The 23,088-nt window shown below is 43.3% G+C and overlaps 1 protein-coding gene across 1 annotated transcript in view; it reads right to left on the bottom strand.

Moving 5' to 3' along the window:
• Nucleotides 1–23,088, bottom strand: part of CHRDL1 (chordin like 1) — a 665,356-nt gene that overhangs the window by 50,358 nt on the left and 591,910 nt on the right. The window contains exon 8 of the mRNA XM_078688799.1: nucleotides 1,579–1,773. Coding sequence (XP_078544925.1) covers nucleotides 1,579–1,773 — 195 coding nt within the window. The remainder of the gene's footprint in view (nucleotides 1–1,578; nucleotides 1,774–23,088) is intronic.

Here is a 23,088-nt window from a genome sequence, read left to right as displayed (position 1 = left end):
GGAGTTCCACATCAGTCAGTTGTGACTTGGCTGGTGGTGGAACAACTGCTAAATGTCGCAAGGGGCATCCTGTATGCAAATAACGCCTGTTCATGAACTTACCTGCTGTTTTGACTCTTCATCGAGCTTCAAGATAAACCTTCTGCTGGATTAATCTGGGACTGTGTCTGACATGCGCTCCGTCACTGTCAGCCTGAACTTTAGACTTTGATCCACTTCAGTGCACCAGATAGCCGCAGTCGGTGCTTTATGCTTTTAGGCGCTATTTTGCAGTGTATTCTTTAAAAATTCATAATGATGGTTCTACTGACAGAATATTTTGACATTTTCGTCTTGTTTTGTTAATTAAATTAAGCACTCTTTTTCTAACCGGGGTGGGCTCTTTGTGTGATGTTTTCACTGTTTTACTGGTTGAAGTGCTGCACAAATACTTTACACATTGTCTTCAAGTTTAGCCTGACTGCTCTGTGCCAGAGGGTGGGCACAAGTTAATTTGGAGTTTGTTGGTGCCTATGCACCTGCCATGGAGTGCAAATTCTGGTGAAAAATTACATAGGCAGCAGTGTAATCCAGAATAATCATGGCAATCTATGCAATTCGGACCCTAAGGGGCATATGTATCAAGCCTTTTTCCCGTTCGCAAACGGGCTGACTGTTTGCTAACAGCAAAAAGCTTTTTTTGGATGTATCATCCCAAAAGGCCATCGCAAAATTGGGAATCACAAAATTAGCAATTCTCTATTTTGCGAATGCATTTAAGGAATCACAAATTGAGATTCCTTAAATGCAATTCTGAAAGCACCCAAGTTGTGCGAATTTGCCTTAAGAAATCGCAAAAAAACACCAACTTCAAGGTTGGTGGTAATTTGCAATGTCCTTGAAAAATTAATTTTTTGCATTTTTCAAAGGGCCATGTGGCGAACATGTGCACACATTCATATGCATATTTCAGGGGTGCAACAGGGTGTCCTTTTGACACTCTTGCACCCTCAAAATTTGTGATTACCACCAACTTCAAGTTGGTGGTAATTTGCGATTTCCTTGAAAAGTTCACTTTTTTGCATTTTTCAAAGTGCCATGTGGCGCACATAGATCCCTTAGGGCATGTATTTGCGCCACATGTGCACACATGCATATTTCAGGGGTGCAACAGGGTGTCCTTTTGACACCCTTGCACCCTTGAAATTGCATTTGCGAGTACCTAATGGGTACTTGCAAATTGCGAATGTCTTCCCATTTACTAATATGGGCCTTTAGGCCCATAATGGGTAGGTATTCCTTAATTGCGGATCGCAATTTGCGATTCACAATTAAGGAATATGTAAGAAGCGCAATTAATATTGCGACGTCTACATAAATTTCATTTTGCGCGTTCTTAATAGCGATTCAATAAAAATCTCTATTAAGGGCTCGCAAAACGGTTTATTGATACATGTACCCCTAAGTGTACTGCAAAATATATAGATCGAAACATTCTGTGGGTTTTCACATGTGCAAACCTGACATCCATCGATCCACAAACAGCAAAGTGTAAAGAACTGTATAAACAATGACATCCAACTTTTGTCGCCACCATACCTGGACAAACTTTACAGCATTTGCCTTCTCTCTTTTGTGGGTATTTGCAAGGGTATTCCTCTGGACAGTTAATTTTCTTACACTCTTGCTTGGTAAAATTGCATGTACAGACGACACACTCCACAACTCCAAATGCACGGAGATTTGGATGCCACGATTCGCCGTGGGAGTAAGTCTTTCCGTTGGCTACACAGACTGCAAAAAACATAAGTAACAGACTTTGCAAGGTAGTCTATAGCATTTATGTCAGTTTCCTGTCAAACACCATCAGGTGATCATAAACATCTATCAGAAAGAGTTTATGAGCATACAAACCTGAATGAAAAAGAGAATCATTTCATGCTCACCTGTACATCGTTACCATGGCATTTAGGGAAATCCATTGCTCAATGACTGTAAATTTTGATAGCACATAACATGGTAAGGAATTGTAAACCGATTGCAAATGCAACCTATTCTCTTCTAATTCATTCTGTTTTAAAACTTTCTATAATAATAAATAATGTTTGTTTCTATTCTATTTTTCTATTTTATTGTATTCTGCCCTATCCCGTTCTATCCTATCCTATTGTTTTGCTATCTTTACTTTATTAGGCATGGGGTTTGACAGAGCAGCTGTCAAACAGACCCTTTGCTTACAATATACATAGAGTGGGCTTTGGATGGCCCCATTCATCCATGGTTTCTTTGGCCAGCTTCTTTCAGTCATTGGTTTGAGACTTTGACAGTCGCATAAGGACTCATCCCAATGCAGTATTCACCTCTCACCTAATGCTATTGGTTGCTTGGGTATATACTTCTGCCACCAATTGTATGCTTGCACTGAACTGCAAGTGGTTCTACTCTCTGCTTCTTCTGGCTTTATTGTACCTTGCACTGCATGTATTAGCACAGTCCTGTTGGCTATACCAATGCGTATGTTCTGTTCTGTTCTAATATATTCTATCTTGTCAATTCAATTAAATTCAAGAACTTTATTTGGCAAGTAAAATCTGCCATAAAAGTACATACATATAAAAGCAATTCAAGTAATGTAATTCATAAAACAATAAAAATCCTTTAAGATGTCATCACATAACAATCATATACCCTTGACAGAATTTAGCACAAAACTTTTCCTTAGGTGGATAGCTTTTAAAATAAAAAGGGCAACACTAAAACACACAAATTGATCGTTTAGTGCAAGCAGAAATGTCAGTGCATCATAATAGTTTCTAGTATTCTGAATAATAAAAAAGGAGTTTCAAATGTTGACATCGTAGTTCCTTATAAAACTTACAAAATAAAATAAAGTGCTGTGTGCTTTGTTTGCGCATTCCATCTCAGGGACAGGGTGTTTTGTCTGGGGTATAAGCATTGATCTCCAGAAATGCAACCAATTGGTGCACCATGCCACTTCTAAATCTTGTTAGGACATACCAGTGTTGGCTGTTTTTAACACACGTCAAATAGTCCTGACACCACTCTCGTCCCTCCATGGACATGTGCATAGCAACCATCGTCTTCTTTGACTCTGCACGAAGTTTAGCTTCAGACCTATATAGACTAAAAGTAGCTTTAATGTGACTCTTAGTTGATGCTAATACGTGGCTGGCTCCTCCCCACTGTCAAATGAAACACAAGATTAATTGTAGAAACTATATAGGCCAGCCATGGATTGGAAAAGGCATAATCCAATTTTCAAGCATAATCAGTTTGGTAAAGCTAGTTTCTTCTTTCATCCAGATGGAGAACCAAGGCAACAATGGTTTCATTAAAAGAAGACCCTCCAGATAAAACCCCCCCACCTCTTTATGCACAATTAGGGATGCGGCCGATGCAGGCAAACACAGCAGCCGTTTAAAAAGGTGTTCACTTCGATTTGAAGAGATTTGCTAGTAGTGTATACCAAAGACCAACCCCAAATGTAGCAGCAGGTAATACTTTAGCCTTGTAAATCTCATTCTAATTTTTTTAACGGGCGCTAACCCAGTTTGGGTGAAAAATGAAATATTCCCTCATAATTCCTGCTCATTTTCAGTTTAGCATTTCCAATCTGTTGCGCCCATATGCCATTACTTGTAAACTGGACCCCCAGATAGTAAAATGTGCAGATATTAGATATTAATACGCCATTATCGGCATATAACCACACTGGAATAGGATACCCTGTAATGAAGGGTACATCAGCCTAATCCCTCTCTAATACCCTAACCTACACTAAAATCAGGTGAGCATTCGCCTCGTGGACCGAAGCGGACCTTTGCTCGATAGATCCTCATAAAGGCGAGCCAAGAAACAAATAATCGCCATGGGAGCACCTAAGCTAGTCAGGGTTGAACATAGAAAAGACTAATTAGCTAGGTCAAACGCACTGCTAAGATCTATAAAACAGAGGTATGGAGACCCCGACTCTGCCCAGGTATAGTTCCTTATTAGCAGATCTAAATTGATGCATTGTTCAGTTGTTCCCAGGCCCCTCCCAGATTGGGCTGGGAAAAGAATAGAGTTTTGCCAAGCCCATTCCTCCAGCCTCTAAAGCAAAACCCTGCTCATCAATTTTACAGAAGGGTCCAGGAGGGAAATGGGGCGGTAGCATTCAGGATCTGATTTGTCACCCTTTTTAAAAATGGAGATGATTATTGACACAGACCAGGACTGGGGAATTATGCTTTTGGCAGCTGCGTTGAAAACTAGTTAAAACAAGTCCCCATAGTTCTTTAGATGCCTTAAAAACATCAACCGGGACGCCATAAGCTCTTGGGGCCCTTCCACTAGCGCTAGAATTTATAGCACAAATAACTTCATCAAAAGAGATGTTAAGTGGGATTGGATGCCAATTGCAGGTTTAGCCAGTCCCCATTTCTCTGCCCCTTGATTATAGTATAATTGAAAATGTTGGGGAAATGTTCCACCCATGCATCGTAGGTTACAGAGGAATACATTTCTGGGATCTTATCAGATTTCAGGAAGGGGGCATTAATCGTATTTCAAAACAGCTTCCTATCCTTTGCCTCGGCAGCTCAACTCAAATTGGACCATGCCTCTTCTTGAAAAGACCTTTTCCTCTCTGTAATTGCCTGTTTGTAGTGATTGCGGAGAGTCTTGATTAACGTAGTATCTCTGGGTAAGTGATGTAATGCCTCTCTCAAAAGTTGAACAGTCCAAGTACATCATGGATCGAACCATCCCCCACGCCTGCCGTGTTTCAAAATCTTACACAAACGACAAGAGAATAAGGAAGGGGGAAGAGTGGGAATAATTTTTAAGGAGCAAATTGAACTTCACCACTCTCATCCTAGATGAGTTAACAGACCCCGAACTAATGGGTTTCTATCTGAAAGCGGAAAAAGGCATTTCCTTATCTGGAATCCTCTGTTACTGACCTCCTGGCCCTTTGAGTTTTTACTTACAACCACTCAAAATAGATCATTTCTAACATAGCCCTTTTCCCACTCTAACTTTTTTATACTGGGCGATTTTAAATTAAGGTGGAGGGAGAGCTATCTTTTCCCTTTAAGGAAATGCAAGGTTCCTGTGAAATTCTGGTACTCCGACAGTTAATTAACGGCCCCACTCACCAATGTGGTCACACCTTAGACCTCGTCTTTTCTCCAGGATTAACCACAATTGACGATATCTTTCCAGTGTGCTGAACTGACCATGTACTTGTCACCTTCCGCATGAATCAGAAGGATCTAAAATTCCCATCCTTTAACTTAGCCAGAATGAGGAAAGGAATAACCTGGCACAAACTGAACAGCCCAGAAATAGGCAAAGTTCTTCATCAGCCCATAATGATTGGCGCAGTAAATGACATCTACAAAACTCTAGACGGAAAAAATTATAAAAACTTTAGACATAGTAATACCCTAAAAAAGCATGAAAAGGCAACATAGCCCCCCAGTTCCACGGTACAATACAGTATTAAAAATATCTAAACAAACTGTAAGGTACTGGAAAGGAAGTGGCGCAGGTCCTACTTAGATGAGGCCAAAAAACGCTTAAAGACCACACATAATGAATATAAGCAGAAGTCTGCAAAGCAGAAGCCAACTTTTATGCAAATGCCATTGTAGATGCTCCAAACAACACAAAAAAGGTTATTACTATATGCGAACAATCTAATCCTGAGTGCTTACAACAAGAGATAAGATCCTCACAAGCACAGTGTGACAATCTTGCTGACTTCTTTGAGAACAAGATTACAAAGATCCTCGCTGATATCGGAAGTTCTCACCACTTCATTGATCCCAGTCCCAAAGACACTCACTCGGAGGATTTACCTATGCACATTTGCCTTATCAGCATCAGAGGCACATGACTTGATAAGTAGCCCTACCAGCCATGTGAACAAGCTAACAATTTTTGACCCTATAACTGAGGAAGGTTTTCAGACTATAGCTATGTCTACTACTTCTGGCTCCCCTTACTACAAAGAATCAGGAAAGATATGGCAGACAAGCTATTTCCTCCATTACTACAGATTTGCAACCAATCACTAAAATCAGCCCTGGCCCCCCAGGCTTGGAAAAAACTGTAGTACTCCTCTTCAAGGCCAATATCCCTCCTGCCCTTTCCAGTAAAAGTGCTTGAACACTACGTCAGCAAAAAGGTGTCTAAGCATCTGAAGACCACAACCTCCTGGACGAGGAACACTTTGGATTCCAACTAGGTCATGGGACAGAGTCTGCTATGCTGTTAGCTAGGGACAAACCTCTGATGATGGTGGACAGCAGCAAGTCATCGATTTTGATACTTTTAGATCTATCGGCCACTTTTGACACAGTTAACCACAAAACGCTGCTGATGAGACTGGCTACTAATGGAATCAGTGATATAGCACTGAATTGGCTGCAACGCTATCTGTCGGAGTTCTGCTAATTGGTTTCTCTGCCACCAAACTATTCTGACTTCAAAACCAACAACATGGTATTTCACAGGGCTCGGCACTCAGCCCAATCCTCTTCAATATCTATATGAGGCCACTAATAAAACTCATCAAATCCTATAACATTAAACTTGTCAATTATGTTGATGACACACAATTGATCCTGTCTATTGAAAGCAATAGGCAGGACGATCTGGATGCCTTCCATCACCGACATTGTTAAATGGCTGGACATAATTAATTGAAATTCAATGGAGATAAAACAGAGTTCTTGTGCTGCCCAGTAATTAAAATTCCCATAAAACTCCCTCCTAACTTTTGGCCACTAACAATGGGTGAAGAGTTGAAACACTCAGAAACAGTGCGCAATGTGGGGGTCACCTCTGACAGCAAACTATCCATAGAGAGTCATGTAAACAAAGTCACAGGCACCTGTTTCACTCTAGTTTTTGGATTAAATAAACTCCTACCTCTGCTGCCCCCACATGCAAAATGTCTGATTGTACGCAGGCTAATGCTATGCAGGTTCGACTACTGCCATGAAAGTGTTTGATAGCGGAGGGGTTAAATTAACTATTCCCACTCCATAGCGTGCAACATTAGGGAAAGTGTTGGATAGCCGAGAGACAAAAATTACTATTCACACTCAAACAGTTCTAAAAAAAATTATATATTTTTTAAAGAAATTATAAAAATAAATATAAAGATTAAAAAATAAAATATGTTAAATATATAAAAAACATATTGTACTATTAATTACATATAACAAAAACCTACAAATATTATATAAAATACAATATTAAATACATTTTAAAAACATTTTTAAACTAGAAAATATTTACAATCCAAACAATTATTTAATACATAAATGTATTTCTTTTATTTCCTACCCTATAACACCACACCAAAAACACATTTCAACATTATGAATTAACATAATTAATAATCAATAAAAAATATGATTAATTAAAAAAACGAATAAACATTAATTGACTACACACACTTTAGCACTATAATATCCACAACACACACCTAAATTAAACTATAAAATAATAAAATACAATTAAAACGTATTTTTTAATTAAAAACCATTACTATTAACAAATAATAATAATGGAATTAAAATATATTTGACACCCACCCTTTACCCCTTTAAAAGTAAAAACAACACAAAAAACATAAACAATCACCCAAAATAAATATCAAATATTTAACATTAATTAACAACTATATATTAATTAATTAAAAACAAACTAGTTCCCACCCTAATTAATTAGACAATTACCATAATTAATTACCAATTAATCAATTAAAAAATTATTAACCAATTGTTAATTCATAAATCAAAAACAAACTACGTCCGACCCTTTACACCTATAAACACCACAACAGACACCTAAAATAATTAAATAATAGCCATAATTAAGTACCAATTAATTAATTATAATTAATTGACAACCAATTATTTGTTAACTAATAATAAATTACTTTACACATTTAAAACTATAAACTCTCAATTAAACAAATAATAATCACTAAAATATAACAAATTAATTTGATATAATTAAATGACTTCCCACCCTATTTCTCTATAAACCCACAACCAGCTACGGAACTAAAAACGCAAAATTCTAATAAAAAACTAAAAGTTTAACACATATATTAAAAATTCAAACAATTCTTATACATAAAAATATACATCATATGCATATAAAATTCATACTAAAATACATTACATTAAAAAAAAACAATAGTTTTAAAAACTATATTTTTGCAAATGATATTAAACACTTCAATATTTTTTAAATCGATATTACGTACCTTAAATCGATATTCTTGACCACAATATTCTTGGCACAGTGATTAATGTGATTGTGGTCTAAATGTGATTTCTATACTACAAAGTGATTTATGGTCTATGTGTTTTATGTATGAATGTAAAGTGTATTTTTGTATAACCTTGTGTGGAGTCTTTTTGTGGTGTGACTAGTGTGTCACTGGTGTGTGTGTGTGTTGTGCAAACTCTTTACACATTGCCTCTGGGATAAGCCTGACTGCTCTGTCAAGCTAGCAAGGGGGTGTAACTCCCTTACCCTGACTAGAGTGGTGGGTTCTGCCTGGTTTAGGTGCATACCCTAGCCAACCAGAAACCCCATTCCTAACAAGGGTCATTTGTGATTGAGTGGAGTTTAATTTCACACAGGATTTTCTCTCCACTTACTCGTAAATCGTAATCAAAGCCTTATAGGGAAGACAATTTTGTTGCTTTTAATATTCTTTAAAGAAAAGTGTGTTTGATTCTGTATTTCATTATCCTTGGATTTCTACATTCGTAGCGATTCTGAAATAAAACAAAACTTGCATGGCCGAGTTTGATCTTATAATATCGGGCGTGCCTTACATTTTGTATAAAGTACATGTAGAATGTGTTCCTGTTGCTACAAATTCCTACTTGCATGATATTCAGCATTGCTTTCCTGTCTAACTGTACTTTCAGCAGGGAGATAATCGGAAAACACATCTTGTACCAAATATATGTGCCTCTATTCTAGACATACGGTGGGACCAACAGCAGATATTTTGAACTAACAGTTTTGTTGTGTTTTTAGGCACATGCACAAATGGGTAACAAGTTAAAAAAAAACAACTGGAAGGAGTGGCACCCTGCACTTGAGTCCTGGGGACTGAAAAGGCAGAGTGTGGCACCATATCCAGATCTAGGTTTAGGTCTGAACTCACATTCATTCTGCTTAATGCTTGCAGTCAGTACAAGTCCCTCAGTAAAGAGACCAGTAGTATTGTGGGCACTGGGTATCAATCAATGTAATTTAGCTGCTTCTCAACATCTGGTCCTTGGCTCACAGTGCCACTTGATTCAAGCTAGCGTGCCTGATGAGGGTGATGCCCCGGAACTGGTTCCACAATGCTTGCTCCCAGTCCAGAAAGGACCTGGTTTGGCAGTTCGAGCTAGACTTTTCCCATGAGGAACCGAGTCAAGGATGATTTGAATATGGCTGGGTCTAAACCGGGGTGGCATGGAGAGCAAAAGAACAATGGATTTAACCCAGATCTCTTGACTGGGGGTGAATGTTTGATTTTCTCTGCATTCCGTCCATCATCTGTGTGTCTTTTGTTTTCTCACCTTAAGTGCGCCGGGTATGCCCAGACGTGGGTACCGGGCTACCCGTGCCACTGGATTCAAGCTGGCCTGGCTGATAAGGGGTGATGCCCCTTAACCAGGCTCAGGATGCTTGTTTCCGGTCCAGGGAGGGCCTGGCTTGGCAGTTCGGGATGGACTGTTTCCATGAGGCACAGGGTCAAGGCTGATTTGCATATGGCTGGGTCTAAACTGGGGTGGCATGGTGAACAAAAGAACAATGGATTTAACCAGGATCTCTTGACTGGAGGTGAATGTTTGATTTGTTATGCATTCCGTCCATCATTTGTTTGACTTTTGCTTTCTCAACACGAGTCAGCAGACTAAATCATATGGGTGCTATTGAACAGCATTGCTTTTTAGATCCATGTCACACTTCATGTGGTATCCTCTCTGGGCCTTCTTCTCCATTCCAAACTTTTGTTCCATGGTTTCTGGCAGCTGCAGTTATCGTAAGATGTGAAGACTGAAATTGCAGAATCTTCTGGGTAGCGTAAGCAGAATTTCATGAGAATTCTGCACATAAATACCACATTGGCTGTATTATATTTTTAATGGCTAGCTTGTCAAACTAAGACTTAAAATGACTCAGTGCCCATTGAAAGTAGACTTTATTACTCTGAATTCAAGTAGCTCGTTTAGAGTATGGCAGACTGGGGAAACGCCCATCATCGTTGGAGTTCCCAGCTTTTATATGTTTTTTTTACAAAAAAAATTTAAAGCCTGCCTAGAATAGAGCAGAACATCCAATGCTATGATGTCAGTGAATGAGCAGTGGATGGGCTGTCAGTAAAAGGTGGTTTCTAATGGTGGAGGACTAAGGAAACCAGGTTGCTCTCTGACTCGAAAATAAGGCATGGTACATACCTAGGGGCAAAGAGGACACCTGCCAATATTTGTGTTATCACCCCACCGTAAACGAACTGTTGTGGTCCTTTATTAAATCCCTAAAAAAGAAGTCACTCCTCTCTTTTTCTCTTCTTTTGCTGATCTGACCATTATCTCTCCATCCTCCTGTTTTTTAGGACTGTATCAAGGAATATGTGGATTCCACCTTGTCAATCTTCCTTGTTGCAATCCTTAAACGCAGGCTAAGTTAAAGGATAAGTGGTAGAACTAATGTCTGCCTTGTGGCAGAGGTTCGACATAAACTACAATGGCAGGGCTAATTCCACTGCATTTGGAGAACTCATCAGTCTGCGGTGTTTTCCCTACAAAGGACCATTACGAGGTTCAGCAAAACGCTTGCGCTCGTGAAATCTCTTGTATTAAAAAAATTATAAAAAGGGACTTAGAGCCCACCCAATACCTAACTTTACCTACCATTTGCTAGCTCCCATGTATCTCCTACGTCACTGTACTTATCATTGGCTAGCTTCCACGTGGCTCTCAAGTCACTCTTGTTTACTTGCTTCCTATTGGTCAGCGCCTCCTCCCCTCTGTCTTCCTCCTGGGCTTCGAGTCTTCTTTGTCCTGTCTGTGGAGCCAAGACCAAGTAATGCTGCCTGTGGCCACTGTCCATCAAGGGGCCACAGAAACTCTTTAGTTACTTTTCGACACGACTATTATTGAGTGCATGTCTCAGCAGTCGCCTCCCAACTCCTGCACTGTTTTCAGTCCTTCTCCTTCCTTTATCCCATTTGCTGTTGTTTCACCCAAACCGCTGTCCCTCTTGATGTGTTTCTCACCCTCTACCCCTGTCTTGCTTCACCCCCAAACCCTCTCCTTTTTTTTATTATTTACATGTTGAAGCTTATCTCATCCCTGCTTATTATACGGGCCTGGCATACACTGCCCGATAACACTTCCTTGCATGCCGCGCCATGCACTGTGCCACAGGAAATTGCTGACCAGTTTCACGTCTGAGCTGCAGAAAGTCTGCATACAATTGCTGTTGTTTCACCCAACCCCACGCCCCTCTCAAAGTGTTCACCACCTTCTGCTCCCATCTTGCTTCATCTCCTCAGCCCCTCTGCTGATTTTTAATATTTACATGTTATTTACATGTTGAAGGTTACCTCATACCTGTGCATTACATGGTCTTGGACTGCCGGCCACCTCCCCCCTTACACACTGACTGAATTACCCAATTCAACCAGTCAACACATGGGGGTCTTTGGAAGTCAAGGGGGGGTACAGGGCCCCCCCCCTGGCCGTGTTTATTAAAATATAAAACAAATCAAAAATTTTAATCAAATAAACATTTCTGACAATTATTAAAATGCACACTTTTCAGAAGATTAGATTGACATCCGTTTCGACATGGTATGATGGGCTAACCTTAACAAATAGCTAGTACAGCGTGTTTCCTAACGTAATCTAATCATCCTGAAAATTAAACTGCATTCTAATATTTTTAATAAAGTCCTACGGCAAGGTCGCCAACCGGTGTCAGATCCTTTTACAGCTGCGCTCTCACGTTGAACATGCGCATGCGCAACCCAGGGCACGTTACACCCACGTGCGCTCCCTGAACTCCATTTAACCATAACAGGAGGGCCCAGACACTCGCGCACCTTAGTGACGTCATAGTGTTGTGAGGGGTGGCTACCAGCCTGAGGAAAGCGTAGACTCCCTCCCCCGCACCCTTTAAAACGGGATATCATATCCTGCCCCTGAAGTTCTGAGAGAGACCAATGGCCCCTCCCGCGGGCGGCCCCTTTCGTGAATGGGTCCGCCCCCCCGTAAGGACCTTAAAATGCTGCTCACCGATTAATGACCTTACCGCCAGACACACATAATAAATACGACATTGCTATTCTAAAAGGAAAAAAAGGCCTAAGGAGAAAATTGTTAATACACAGTAAAGCACAACACATATACATATACACATACTCCTGTAAGCGGAAAAAGGCCTAAGGAAAGAATTAGTTAAAATATCACGACACTGCACGATATTTACATCTGTTCTACCTTCCAGTAAACGGAAAATACAAGGCCTACTGGATCAAGCCCCCTAAACCTATAGTCCGGCACATTGACAAACCTGATACTTACCATTTGTCAGGCCCCAAAGGACTGCTAACAAGGGATGGAGGGTGGGGAAAATTACACGGCCCCACGGTGGGGCGAGGAGCGAGCCTGGGAGCGCGGGCACAAAGAGGCCGCTTCCCGCGCTCCCCAGGCTTTTTACCCTTTCGCTGCCGCGACCCCGCCCCCTCGCCCCGGAAGCACACCAGTACTTCCGGGGCGAGGGCGCAGGGCGAGCGGCCCCGAAAGGGACGGGGTGTTGGAGGGGCCGGGCCCCGCCATGCTTGCGTGGGGGCCTATTGGCCCCCCCTTGTATCATGGTCTTGGACTGCCGGCCACCTCCCCCCTTACACACTGACTGAATTACCCAATTCAACCAGTCAACACATGGGGGTCTTTGGAAGTCAAGGGGGGGTACAGGCCCCCCCCCCTGGCCGTATTTATTAAAATATAAAACAAATCAAAAATTTTAATCAAATAAACATTTCTGACAATTATTAAAATGCACACTTTTCAGAAGATTAGATTGACATCCGTTTCGACATGGTATGATGGGCTAACCTTAACAAATAGCTAGTACAGCGTGTTTCCTAACGTAATCTAATCATCCTGAAAATTAAACTGCATTCTAATATTTTTAATAAAGTCCTACGGCAAGGTCGCCAACCGGTGTCAGATCCTTTTACAGCTGCGCTCTCACGTTGAAGATGCGCATGCGCAACCCAGGGCACGTTACACCCACGTGCGCTCCCTGAACTCCATTTAACCATAACAGGAGGGCCCAGACACTCGCGCACCTTAGTGACGTCATAGTGTTGTGAGGGGTGGCTACCAGCCTGAGGAAAGCGTAGACTCCCTCCCCCGCACCCTTTAAACGGGATATCATATCCTGCCCCTGAAGTTCTGAGAGAGACCAATGGCCCCTCCCGCGGGCGGCCCCTTTCGTGAATGGGTCCGCCCCCCCGTAAGGACCTTAAAATGCTGCTCACCGATTAATGACCTTACCGCCACAGGCCAGGTAGTTTACCGACTATCTGGCCCCCCCCCAAACCGCCTACACTGAAAGGTCATAACTTCCTAATCCAAAAACCCTCTACCCCTGCTATTTAATTCCCTATCCCTAGGGCATCCCCGACTCTGTCCACTGGACCCCCCACCCTGTGAGTAGAGCCTCTAATAAACGTCAACCCCTCATTATCAACCGACTGTTAGTCTACTTGGTCCTGCGATGACCCCCTGTGGGATATTCTGCGATTAATGTGTTATGAAATAGTTTCTCAAACCAAGTGTTGATCCTCTTTATCGAGTGATTCTTCACCGAGTGACTCCTTGCACTCGCCTAGTCCCCCCCCCCCCTTTTACGTGCAGCCTGGGGGAAACTGAGCCCCCCCTATGGTGCCGTCTGTGTCCTATCACCGTTACCCCATGTCCTAACATGAATGAGGGTGTGGGGGGCACGCCTCTCGAGGCTCCCTGCAGATGCTATGACCGGGGGTATCCTGGTACTACCATTCTACCCTTCCCACTGGTATACTGTACCGTCTGCTAACCATCCACACCCAGCCACTACGCCTGGAAGGTGTTAAGTGTATGATACTACTTTTACCATGGAAGTCCCCACTTCCTGAACCGGGGAAACGAGGCGTTGCATAGGCCTATCCTTCCTGGGGTTGCCGAGGCTAGGAATGCACACCCTTGTGTACTGTCCCATCTCTACCGTTGTCACTTACCAATTGGTGATCTATGCATATCATGCTGACACTGGTGGCCCTGCGTGCACAGGCGCCGTTACTGAAGGTATACATTTTCCTGTGACGGCAAATACTGCCATTTTTTGTGAAACCACATCCTGCTACATTACTGCCGCCAGCCCCATATAAGGGCTTACACACCGAAACAATCAACTCTGTGTTGGCACCTCCTGCGTCCTTTAATCGCTCGCCCATCACACTTGCGTTGTTGTTTGCCATCCTCTACCTGACGTCAGCATCCCTTGGGCTGTCCACCTGTAGCAGCTGTTGTGATGTGGAGCACTCCAGATATCCACCATGGACCCGGCCATACATAAATGAAAAAGATAAACACAAACCATTAGTGTTTCTGGCGATAACTGCTGTACACGTGCTAGTCTTACATTGCCAACCCTTGCCACGTTTGAGATACGCTTAGCATCAGATGCATACCCCTAAACACTTCCGACTAAGTGTTGAGCATAGCCTCAGTTTGTGACCCCTGTAGCGAGACTGTATTAGTGTTACCAAGAGTGCCCTATAAAATGGCCTTCATTAACGAAATCTACCCCGTGTGCAGTGCAGTGACACAAAGCATGGAGTCCCCAGTGCATACCATAACGCCCACATGACTCCTTCAGGATGATTAGGATATCAGTTTAAAAGGAACATTCCGTTTGTATTATCACCCCCCCCAATCACAACTTGATGAGATATACGTATTCTAAGTATCGAACCCCTCGCGCCTGACTGTTGGCTTTGACCGTAACGCGTAATACACTAAGGGGCAACCATAAACTATATATATTATTCTTATGATTATATATTATTCTTATGATACCAGACTGAGCATCATTCCCTTAACAAGTTGCAGTAACAGGTGGCCCTCCAACTGCCACACATGATTTTCCACCATTCATAGTATACCACCGCCTATTGTAAATCATGCTGCAACATTAGATTCAACCGATCAGGGTTTAATGCGTTACCGTTCATGAACCCATTCTGCCTCCCCCAGGACTATAGTGAGTTCTTTGCGCGCTCTAAGGCCGCTGAGAGAATTACCTGAAACTAACAGGCCTACTATGGCATGGCAATTTCCTGGCTAACATTTGGTAAGGCTAACTTACTTAGGCAATAAAAACAGGGGGGGAAGAATTAAGTGCCAAATGCTGTTAAGTAAACACGCAAGTGCACCCAGGTGACCCAGAACTAGTCTTGTCAATATTCCCGATAGATGTATCCCTTACGTAGCCACTTTACCATGGTACCGTTGGTAAGTAGCATTACCTCGGTCCGGGGGCGTCAAAGGTTTCCTACCACTGTAACCAGGCTTAACTCGCACTGTGCCTGTTAACTTGTGCTACCCATTTCATAGATCTGGCTCGATCAATGTTTAACGCATTTAGCACCATCTACAGAGCATCTCAATGAAAAGGAGTACCATTATAAATCAACTGTAAGTGATGTAGACAAAACAGGGTTCTTTGCCTCGTAGCTTCCTAAAGGGACCCGAGGAAAGTGTTCGGAATAAATACCTATATCCGTATCAATATCCACCTGGTGTGGTACTACTTTAATTTCCCCACTCGTGAGAATTTTTAGACTGGTAAAACCAGCTGCTTTTCCTCCCTAGCCGCCTGAGCCTGACGGCTGTTCACCACAGCTACCCCTAGGATAGCTTTCTAATCAGGTTGTCTTCAACCTACCGTCCATAAGGGTCGCCTAGACTGGTGCCGTGCGCCCCCTATAATGTCAATCAGTTCTCTCGCACTATGCTCACACAATTAGGCACCCTGATCTGGCTCGATCAATGTTTACAAAGGCCTTCTGAACCACCTACAAATCTTCTCCAGGAAAAGGAGGAACACTACAAACAAATGTAAGCAATGCCGACCACAAGAGTGGCAACACCCCAGATTCTCACTCAGGATTCACTAAAGAATCCACTTGAGGACTCCCTTTTCGGTCCCAGTGTCCATAATCCCCAGAGATTCGTTGCATTCAGCAATGTCTAAGGTTCAGAAGAGAAGAGTTGGATGTTCATGCGATAACCACATGACGCACCCCCCTAGGAATGAGCCACATTGGACTATGAACACAAGAGCCATCCTGAGCTTTGGGCCAGTCCCATCCAGTAAACGGAACAAGAAAACAAAACCATGGACTTGCTGCTGTTGTAGCTCGTAACATTCTACTAACTAACCCTCCCCGGCAGAATGCTACTCCATACCGATGGGCAAGGAAGGATGACAGTCCCTAACCCATTGATCCATCTCATAGCATATAGCTGCCCAACCTCCTTACACTCGCATGAGGAAGGCGGGGAACTTAACATTTAAATGGTGTCCTTGGCTCAATCTATTAGATTAGATTATATTCTCTCACTTTCGCACCTGGCTCTCTCTCCCATGCTCACCTGTTTATACCTGGCTGGTTGGTAGAGTGCAGTCCTAGCCTGGTGGGGTAGCCATTGTATTTCGAAAGCAACTTGTCTTGCCTCTCTGAAATAATCGAAGAACCGATGCAAAGACCCCCCCAAGGGTATGACATTGCTGCATCGCTTTCACTCTCACTTAAGAATTCTAGACAGAATATTTCATGACACACCCAACCCGTTGGTTGTGTTGCATTATAATACATTTAAAATTCACATCTGGGTACATGCCAGGACCGTGTGGGAAAACATGCCACTACTACAAAGGCAGCATGTCTGACCTGAATGCAAAAGTGAGTCTATATTGATTATCATTACCCACTAATGTATGAAAAGAACCTCCACTGAGGAGCAATCATGCAACAAGAACTGGATGGTCCTCTGCCGAGCAGAAAGTTTATGTTTTGTTTCAAGCACTGACCGTGCTGCGGCTAGCCAAGTTTACCATTAGTGTCCATTAGAGAAATGAGACCCTATTATGTAATATTTAGTGTACCTTTGCCTACACCGAATACCACTACTGTGCACCACTCACCTCTAAATGTTTAGGAGTTAATATCCCAGGCCCGTGCCAGGGACTAACATCACGCATATGAAAGATGTGTTTTACAAAGACAATCTATTCTCGCTGTATTGTGCAAGTGGTGACGTTATTGGCGCACTAGATGACAGCATAGACAGTTAGACCAATCTATTTTATCACGCATGAATCTCACCACCTGTTATGATTGCCTCCGTGCATCTTCATTAAATCATGCCAGTCGGTGTAGCGTTTAAAATTTTGCTCCCTACAAAGCCTTCCTCGAAAATGAGAAATGGAAAGGGGCGTCTTATTGACATGGTAATCCCCTCCATCTCACCTATCAGTTTCTAAGCCAGCTGTGTGCCCTAAAGCGATCCTACCCTGGGTCTTTATTTATATATTTATGCCTTCACATATAGCGCGGACTTTACCCAAAGGCGTCAGAGCGCTTCGCCCTAAGAACCGCAATGATACATGATGAGAACATTCCATGAGAACAGATTACAAAAGCAGACGTTAATTTACATGAGGTAATAGCGACAAATGCGAGCCAGCAAAATACATAGGTAGACAAAATTGCACAGGCAGAAAGTGACCAGTGTGCCCACCACAAGAGGAAAACAAAGTACAATCTGAGGTATAGTACTCCAACATGTGCTAAACACAGCAGGCACAAGGACAAACGCCACGCAGGCTATGGTGGCATAAATTCTCCCCTCCGAAAATTATGCGCCCTATTATGGTCGGCCCTTTCGATGCAAACCAAGACGTGAATGATTCTGCAATCGCCACTGTTCGTCCACATCACAAACCCCCCGTACACACGTGACTGTACATTTCATCCAGTGTTCAAACGCAATGTACCAAGTACAACCTCCCCCTCTTACTTGGGACTCGCATATAACAGAGTTCGGTGTTCAAGGACATGTGCTTAGAAAGGGAACCGCGAATCACCCAATTTATTCTCGCATGGCTGTACTCTTGTACCTTGAGAAAATTGTGAGCCTTATACCTATGTTGCTCATTGATAGGCAAACGACAATTTCACCATGTGCCCAAAGAGGCTCTGTCGAAATTCGCCCTTCTCCCCCCCCTTAATTTATAGAGGACGAACTCTGCGGGGGCCACATACTTAACATTGTACAATAGACCTGTTTTGCCTGGATTCCATTTACCCTGTATCCCAAAGAGATCGGTAAATTTGCATACAACATATATAAAGGGGAATCAGTTCGGTCAGTAATTATCTTAGAATTCTAGCATACCAATGCCCAATGCTGAATATGGATTTATATTCTATTATAATGTATAGGGTCCAAACCAAACATGTATTACTGTAAAACGATCGAAAACATTGCTTTGTGTAATAAGATACGTCAGGTGTCGAATTTTAAATGTGAGGCTTGCTGCAAAGCCTGCAGAAGCCATCCAAAGAAGGCACACGTTATCAAGTCCTGACATGAGAAGAATTGAACCCTCTAGGGGATACCAAACATCCCGTTAAAATACTCAGGAACACAAAATTACGGGTTTCAAGATGTAAGCGGCGCGTGGATGTCCAGGTCCCTACCCCTCCCGCAAATGTGCGTGCAAAGTGCAGGGGAGCGCCATCACTCAGGGCAGACACATCCACGAGGCACACAGAAGCATGTTCCCCTTCCCCGTTCCACCCTCTACCCCTGCTAACCAAAGAGACCCAGAAACGAAACCAGCAAACAGACACATCTATGCAAATGCGATATACTCCGCTGAAAAACAACAGTAGGCCAACAAGACTGCCCGGTGATTCCATTCAGGATGGCAAGGCTGCTCCGCTCCGTGCAAGCATCGCTCGTCCATGTCCAAACGCATGCGCATACTGTCTGAAACACTCTGCGATGTAAAAAATGAAGCCAATAGCAAGCCTACGTTTTGCTGCTTACCACACGTCCCCCGACGAAAGGGGAAAACATCTGCTGCTCTCCTGGGCTTCGTTCCTGGAAGCGCTGCGCAGCTCCCGACCTCTCCTGGGCTCTCTCTCGGACCTTTCCTGCGCCGCACGTCCCGCTCCGGCTGCCCATCACTTGCGAAAGTTCCACGCTGGCCACATCCTGCGAAGCTCCGCTGCCCCGATGGCAAAAACCTGCAGGGAGAAAAAATGAAGAAAATTACATGGCCCCACGGTGGGGCGAGGAGCGAGCCTGGGAGCGCGGGCACAAAGAGGCCGCTTCCCGCGCTCCCCAGGCTTTTTACCCTTTCGCTGCCGCGACCCCGCCCCCTCGCCCCGGAAGCACACCAGTACTTCCGGGGCGAGGGCGCAGGGCGAGCGGCCCCGAAAGGGACGGGGTGTTGGAGGGGCCGGGCCCCGCCATGCTTGCGTGGGGGCCTATTGGCCCCCCCTTGTATTTCTCTCCAGGAATACACTGCCCGATAGCACTACCTTGCATTCCGCGCTGTGCATTCACTACACCACAGTGTATTGCTGACTGTTTTCAGGGCTGAGCTTCAGAAAGTCTTCATAGTAAAGAGGGTGACAACGAGGCCTCCACGTGTTTTAAAGGCCTCGCCTCGGCAGAGCATGTGCTGCATGCACTGTCTCAAAGAGACATGTAGTATGTAGAATATGGGCTTCAAAAGAACACCCACTTTTTCATTGGTTCCTCTTACTGTATTTTACACTTAGTAGTCCCTCCTTTAGTTCCGCCCTAGAGATTGACCCTCCTACATGAATCCTTTCACTATGGGCCATATGCTTTCCTTAAGTGCCCTATTTTGTCTTTCGCTCTGTCCTCACTGCTGCTCCTGTTCACTTAATCACCATGCCCTTCCCAGGACAACACTTTCTGCCCCTCGCAGCTCATTTGCATCCTAAACAGCTGCTCTTTGCACTCTCTCATGAGCTGCATCTGCCTACTCCTCCTCCTCCTCCCTACGCCCTCCCACATTAACGACCTGATGAGGAAATAGGATTAAAAAAAAAAAAAAAAATACCGCCTTGTCATTTATAGATCTGATTTGCTTACTGGTGAGTATCCTTACAGGGTCACAGTTTTGGTTTTGCCAGATGGACTTTGTGTAGCTCTGGGTCCCACAATGACAAAATTGGCATTGCCGCTTTATTGGGTCCCTCAAAACTGCCCTCATTCTTTCTCTGCTTGCGCCCCTTTTCCGCTCGTAATTTTCACTGCTTTGAGGGAGAAAGCCTCATTCTTCACTACAACATGTTGCAGCCCTTTCCAAGATGCAGATTCTTGTCATCTTCAATCTCCTTCCCTTCAGTGGGCTTCGGAGAATTCTGCCAAGAAGTGCGGGGCCATACGTCATACCGTTTGCGTCACTTTGCCTGCACTTAATGCCTTCCATGCTCGTGACGGAACCATTCCGTCATGAGTCACGGTTGGGCTGTGTTGATGACGGAATGGTTCCGTCACGACCACACCCGCAATTGGAATGTCCAGCAAAGGGCTGGAATTCCTGCCGCACGCAAGCGGTTAAGCAAAAGACATTATCATTTTTAGGTCTCCGCTGGCGTTAGCAGCGCGCATGCGCTACTCTCGCCATGCGAGGGCCTTATGGAATATATACGGATTCGGAAGGGGACTTGAAGCCATGCTCCTTCTTTCCATTGGCTTGCGTTATAGCTTATGCTAAACACCTTTCTATTGTGAAGGAGTTTTTTTAATCCCTCCTTGTTGCCGTTCTGTCTGCTTTTAGACTCGCGGCGTGAGACGTTCTCTTTTATTAGCCGGGACGCACTATATTGTTCACAATGGCGACAGCTTATTCCTACTGCAGGCACAACGTGTTTTCCTCGCCATGCCTGCTTTCACTTTCCATCCACTTAACTTTATCTCTCGGGCCTTCCCCCAAAACACTGCATGCCATCGTAAAATACCCGCAGGCTTGTCCAGCTCTCATCGCTGCACCCTGCGTTTTATTCCTTAAATATAGTGGCCGGTCTTGCTTTTGTTCTGTGCGTTGCGACTCGCTTTGATCAGCAGGGAGTTCATGAAACAGGCGCCATTTCGGCACTTTTTTACAGGTGGATCGCTAGGGCATAACTTTAACAAATGTCATCACCTCACCGGCTCATTTTGGAAATGTTATAGGCTAGCTGAACTGGTGTGGCCCAAGAGCACGTCGCTGACATCAAGCTTGTCTGTGCTGCTGTGTGTGCGTCTTGGCTTTGCCTCCTAGTGCATTTAAACCCGACTTCCATTCCGTGGCCGTCTCATGTGCTGAGCTTCTCACCGGGCAAGCATAGTGATGCGTTTCTTGGCTGGCCGTGCATGAAGTAGGGGCTTAGTTGAAGAGTTGTTCATGCATGTTACATAATACATACCGTCTCATTTTTACATAATCCTAATTATAATATTGAGAAAAAAATTTTAATAGTAAGAGGCAGACTGCTGAGCTTGTTCTTCATGTTTGTCCTCAGTTGCGTGTCTTGCCTGTAAGTTGTGCTCTACTAACAAAAACATATTTTAAAAAAGATGCAGGAGCGATTATGTTTCCTGGAATCTAGGAGGTTTGTACATGGAGAATTCTTGGGCAAGCAGAAATGTCAGTGCATCATTATAGTTTCTAGTATTCTGAATAATAAAAAAGGAGTTTCAAATATTGACATCGTAGTTCCTGATAAAACTTACAAAATAAAATAAAGTGCTGTGTGCTTTGTTTGCTCATTCCATCTCAGGGACATGGTGTTTTGTCTGGGGTATAAGCATTGATCTTCAGAAATGCAACCAATTGGTGCACCATGCCACTTCTAAATCTTGTTAGGACATACCAGTGTTGGCTGTTTTTAACACACGTCAAATAGTCCAGACACCCCTCTCGTCCCTCCATGGACTTGTGCGTAGCAACCATTGTCTTCTTTGACTCTGCACGAAGTTTAGCTTCAGACCTATACAGACTAAAAGTAGCTTTAATGTGACTCTTAGTTGATGCTAATACGTGGCTGGTTCCTCCCCACTGTCAAATGAAACACACGCTTAATTGTAGAAACTATATAGGCCAGCCATGGATTGGAAAAGGCATAATCCAATTTTCAAGCATAATCAGTTTGGTAAAGCTAGTTTCTTCTTTCATCCAGATGGAGAACCAAGGCAACAATGGTTTCATTTAAAGAAGACCCTCCAGATAAAAACCCCCCACCTCTTTATGATCAATTAGGGATGCAGCTGATGCAGGCAAACACAGCAGCCATTTGAAAAGGCGTTTACTTCGATTTGAAGAGATTTGCTAGTAGTGTACACCAAAGACCAACCCCAAATGTAGCAGCAGGTAATACTTTAGCCTTGCAAATCTCAATAATTTTTTTAACGGCCCACTGACCCAGTTTAGATGAAAAATGTAATATCCCCTCACAATTCTTGCTCATTTTCAGTTTAGCATTTGCGCCCATATGCCATTACTTGTAAACTGGACCCCCCGATAGCAAAATGTATTCACTCTGTTGATCAGGGAGCCTTCGATATAGATGGGCCTACATTTATTTGGTTGTTTCCCGCATATCATTGTAAAAGTCTTTGATTTGTTGATTATAATTTTTTGGGATGCAGTATACTCCCTGAAGGCTACCATCAATTTCTGCAATCCATTGGGGGTCCTAGATATTAATAAGGCATCATCGGCATATAACAACACTGGAATAGGGTGCCCTGTAATGAGGGGTGCATTAGCCTGATCCCTCTCTAATACCCTTACCTACACTAAAATCAGATGTGCATTCGCCTCGTGGACCAAAGCAGACCTTTGCTCGATAGATTCTCATAAAGGCGAGCCAAGAAACAAATAATCGCTGTGGGAACACCTAAGCTAGTCAGGGTTGACCAAAGGAAA

Source organism: Lissotriton helveticus, chromosome 4_1, assembly GCF_964261635.1.
Source record: "Lissotriton helveticus chromosome 4_1, aLisHel1.1, whole genome shotgun sequence".
In the NCBI taxonomy this organism is placed as follows: domain Eukaryota; kingdom Metazoa; phylum Chordata; class Amphibia; order Caudata; family Salamandridae; genus Lissotriton; species Lissotriton helveticus.
This window is presented reverse-complemented; position numbering and strand designations above follow the sequence as displayed.